General features: G+C 48.8%; 1 protein-coding gene across 1 annotated transcript; it reads left to right on the top strand.

The window, feature by feature from the left end:
* The first annotated feature begins 2,127 nt into the window (after nt 1-2,127).
* LOC125533821 (ethylene-responsive transcription factor ERF025-like) lies at nt 2,128-3,764 on the top strand. Its single transcript, XM_048697160.2, has one exon. It carries the CDS (start codon nt 2,389-2,391, stop codon nt 2,983-2,985), a length of 597 nt encoding a protein of 198 aa, XP_048553117.1. The 5' UTR covers nt 2,128-2,388; the 3' UTR covers nt 2,986-3,764.
* Nucleotides 3,765-4,038: the final 274 nt, after the last annotated feature.

The following is a 4,038-nucleotide window of genomic DNA, read 5'->3' as shown; positions in this document are numbered from 1 at the left end:
GGCTATTGCTTTGAAGATATGTTGGGTAATTATTTTACTACCAGAAAAGGTCTTAGGAAGGGCTCATAAGCAAGGTGAAGGTGACTTGGAAGGAGCTAGGAATCTTGACATCATTTGTTGTGTTTTTTAGCACTTGACTAGTCTTAATTTTTAAGTGAAGTTTATTGCTTTTGTGAGGCGGAAATAAAACAAAAGGATCATGCTCAGATCTTTACTTGCGCAATTGGAAACTTTCCTTTACTTACCTGCTAGGTATGCACCTGCACTACAAAAAACTTAGTAATAGTGATTGAAAACCTGCCAAGGAGAAATGTGAGAAGAAAGCAGCTACCTGGTAGGAGAGCTTGCTTCCTATGGGAGAGAAGCTCATGTCATGTGATTGCCTCCTTTGAGAGGACGAGAAGTTTCAAGGCCAACGGAGCAACAGGACCAGCACTTCCTACACAAACCGAACATGTTCCTTCTCGATAGCCAGGGACTAGCTCAGAGACGATGCGGTTTACGAGCGGCCTCAGGGGAGGCTTATTTAAAACGCGCCCAAACTTCTACCACACCTTACAAGGGCCATGTGATGGCACTGTGCCAGCTCTCGAGGAATTCCAGCATCGTACGATTTTCTGAGGATTTCAACGGTTGCATCACGCATGCCATTGAGGTACTTTCGGTAACTCGGTGGCAGGGCATGCCCCTCCCTCGTCTATGCAGGACCTAGGCATGCTGCAAGGACATCACAAAGGATTTCCCATGCCGCTACCAGGCATGATTTCATGTGCCGCCTTGCTGATCTGCAATTTCCGGCGATGAAACCCTAGTAGAGCAATAAATGACTCAAAAATAATAATAGTTGAATTAATAAAAAGCGACGACATCCACCATTAAGAAGATGGCATATCACTTAGAATCTTCTCTGCCCGAAACAGGTAAACATTCAAAGTGATGGGCCATCTCCTTAACAAGAGTGTAATGAAGACCGAAACTTACTACATCTGAACTATCCCACTATTTAAACATGTTCTATTGCTTGTCTCTGGGCGAGGTGGGACTAAAATTTGATGGGAGCCTTATCTTTACCGAGAGCTATTCTCGGCAACTGTTGTTGTTTCGAGCGCCAGTCTCGATACAGTTACGGTTGGATAAGTTAATACATATTCTTAATTATGAACACCAAAGTTTAATTCAATTGTTGGACTATCGGACTATTTAAACGGGTAGGCGAGGTGGAACCAAATAGGCAACTGTTATTATTTCGAGAGCTGCTTTCAATAAAGAAGTCAAACCGTGGTCATGCCGTTAACCGCCGCCGGATGTGCCACATGGCAAAATGTTGCCGTGCGGCACTGGGTGTCTCTCGGCAAATAGTGCCTTCACCAAGTGTTGCCTTTTTGCCGAGGTCTACTCTCGACGATATCCTGTGTTTGTCAAGATGCTTCTTTTGCTGAGAGGCCCTCTCGACGTCTCTTCTTTGCCGAGTGCCCGTGTTTTGGATCTTAGCAAAGAGTCTGGCACCCGGTGTATATGAAAATTCCAGTAGTGATGATCTATATTTAGCAAAATAGTATCATTGGAATCTTCTTTCAAATAGCAAATAGAATACGAGTCAAAATGTATTTTATGTGACATGTAGTAAATTATATTTTGCTAGTCAAATCTATAGTCAAAATTTGATCCCAAATACAAGAAGGCCTAATAAACCCGGACAAAGAGTACTTTAGCAATGTCACAATCAAAGAATATGCCAGTGCAGAAAATACAAGCCATGTCACTGATGAGCTGCCTCTTGCCGAGGCTATCTCATAAGAAGTTAATTATTGCACACATCTCAATAAGAAGCAAGAAATTTATCTAAAAGTTTTGTTTGAGATGTGGGTCCACAAAGCTAACCCATTCCCTCACAAAAACAAAGGTAGTCCAAAAACATTACCGTATGCCCACGGAAAAAAACATTACCGTTGGTTGTTGAAAAATATGGAAGAAAACAGAAGAAAAATGAAAGGCCAAATAATTACGCCCTGATAGAAAAAAAAAGGCGAGCAAATTAAATCTCCATGATTAGAGAGGCCTGAAAGCGACGTGATTCTTCCCCACACGCCCGAAAGGAACTGCTAGCGGCTGTGGCTGCGATTATGCTTACCTTAGTTGTTTGCTTCCGGGGCAACAGCTCATCGAGAGCGAGCGTCATGGCGTCCCTCACGCTTCCCGCCCGCGCGCTTCTTCGCCCGGCGGCCCCCTTATATAAACCGAGTTCCGCCGCGTGCATTAATTTATCCGACGGCGAACTCCATGCACGCGCACGCTCCCACTCTCACCTACGCACTCATCGACTGATACTCCATACGCCATAGACTAGAAGTGCAGTGTAGTGCTGCCATTGCCCTAGCTGATCACTCAATGTCTGGGCATGGGTCGTCGGGCAAGCACCCCTTCTACCGCGGCATCCGGAGCCGGTGCGGGAAGTGGGTCTCGGAGATCCGGGAGCCGCGAAAGGCCCGCCGCATCTGGCTCGGTACCTTCCCGACGGCCGAGATGGCCGCCGTGGCCTACGACGTGGCCGCCCAGGCGCTGCGCGGGCCCGACGCGGCGCTCAACTTCCCCGCCTTGGCCGCCACGCGCCGCGCCCCGGCGTCCGCCTCCGCGGACGACATCCGCGCGGCGGCGGCCGCCGCAGCCGTCTCCGTCCAGCACGATCGCGCCGGCGGCGGCATTGCCCCCGCGGCTGCTGGATCCGCACTGCAGCTGCAGCAGCAGCTGAGCGGGGGCAGTGCCGCCGCTGCCTCGGCGAGCGGCGCGGCCCAGCAGGATCAAGCCGGCATTGGGTTCAACCAGTTCTTCCTGGACGAGGAGGCGCTCTTCGAGACGCCGCAGTTCCTGCGCAGCATGGCCGCCGGGATGATGATGAGCCCCCCAAGGCTCAGCCCCGACTCCTCCGACGAATCGCCGGACCCTTCCGAGGCCGGGGAGAGCCTCTGGAGCTACCGCGACCCGTAGCCATAGCTCGATCGATCGATCGACCATGGCCTACATGCCATGGCGTCGCGACTTGCTACTAGTACCACTACTATTGCAGCTACAGCACCACTACTGAACTTGGAGCCTGAAATAACGAGGATAGGTAAGGAGGCGCGAACCGGTGTTGGAGATCCCATTTTTCTCTCCGGTAACGCATGCAGATGTGGGTTGGGTTTATCGTCCGCCTGATCTCCTTCTACCTCTTCTCTCCTTCTTCTCCCTATCTATCTAGACTATTTTTCCCCTTGCTGTTTGAAGTGTTTTGGACCTTCTGGTTTGATGAAAGCCAGAGGGGGAGAAGGTCTCCCGTTTCACCAGCTCTGGCTCTGTTTGAAGCATCCGAGCTTGGCAGTATATAAAGCTGCAGCAGCGAGATACTTCGCTAAAATGTCGAGCGGGTCACGAGGAGGCCTGTACGCACTGTTTATGTGGATGTACCACGTAAGTACTTAGTCGTGGAATCAAGTTTGTACTGTAACTATTCTGTGGGTGCGGATTGGCTATAAGATGTGCGCACAGCACATCGCTAGCTCCACCTTTCCCCCTTTTTGAAACCCTTGTTGCTGATTTCCAGTTTGTGGTCAAGTGTGTGCCGGTGTGTGAGCCTTTTGACTCGGGGTAGTTGGCCGTTGAAAAGGATCAAAAGAGCCAACCACGGTTTGGTACATGTGGCCTTTTGATGTTTTCGCGATCAGCTTGTCTCCTGCATGTAATTTAGCTTGCCGGTTGCTATATATAAAAACGTGTTGCTTGTCTCCTGCCTGTAAATGAGTTGGAGAATTCTTACTACAAGCTCTTTGGGACATAAAATGCTCTATCTCAAGTCTCTAAAACATCTTATATTTATTTACAGAGGGAGTACGTCTTAGCGAAAACGGTACCTTTGTTAAGGCTATCATTAAGGTGGTAAAAGGCGTAACAAGAGACGATCATAAACTTGTACTGGTAGGTAATATTTCAAAACCCGGCTATCTATAAGATTTCCCTACAAAATAAAATTATCTTCAAGATTCAAGAATTTCATGGAGAGCA

Source organism: Triticum urartu, chromosome 2A (assembly GCF_056163025.1).
Source record: "Triticum urartu cultivar PI428250 chromosome 2A, HENAU_Tu73, whole genome shotgun sequence".
Taxonomy (NCBI): Eukaryota; Viridiplantae; Streptophyta; class Magnoliopsida; order Poales; family Poaceae; genus Triticum; species Triticum urartu.
Note: the sequence above shows the minus strand (reverse complement) of the source record. Positions and strands in the feature narration are given on the sequence as shown.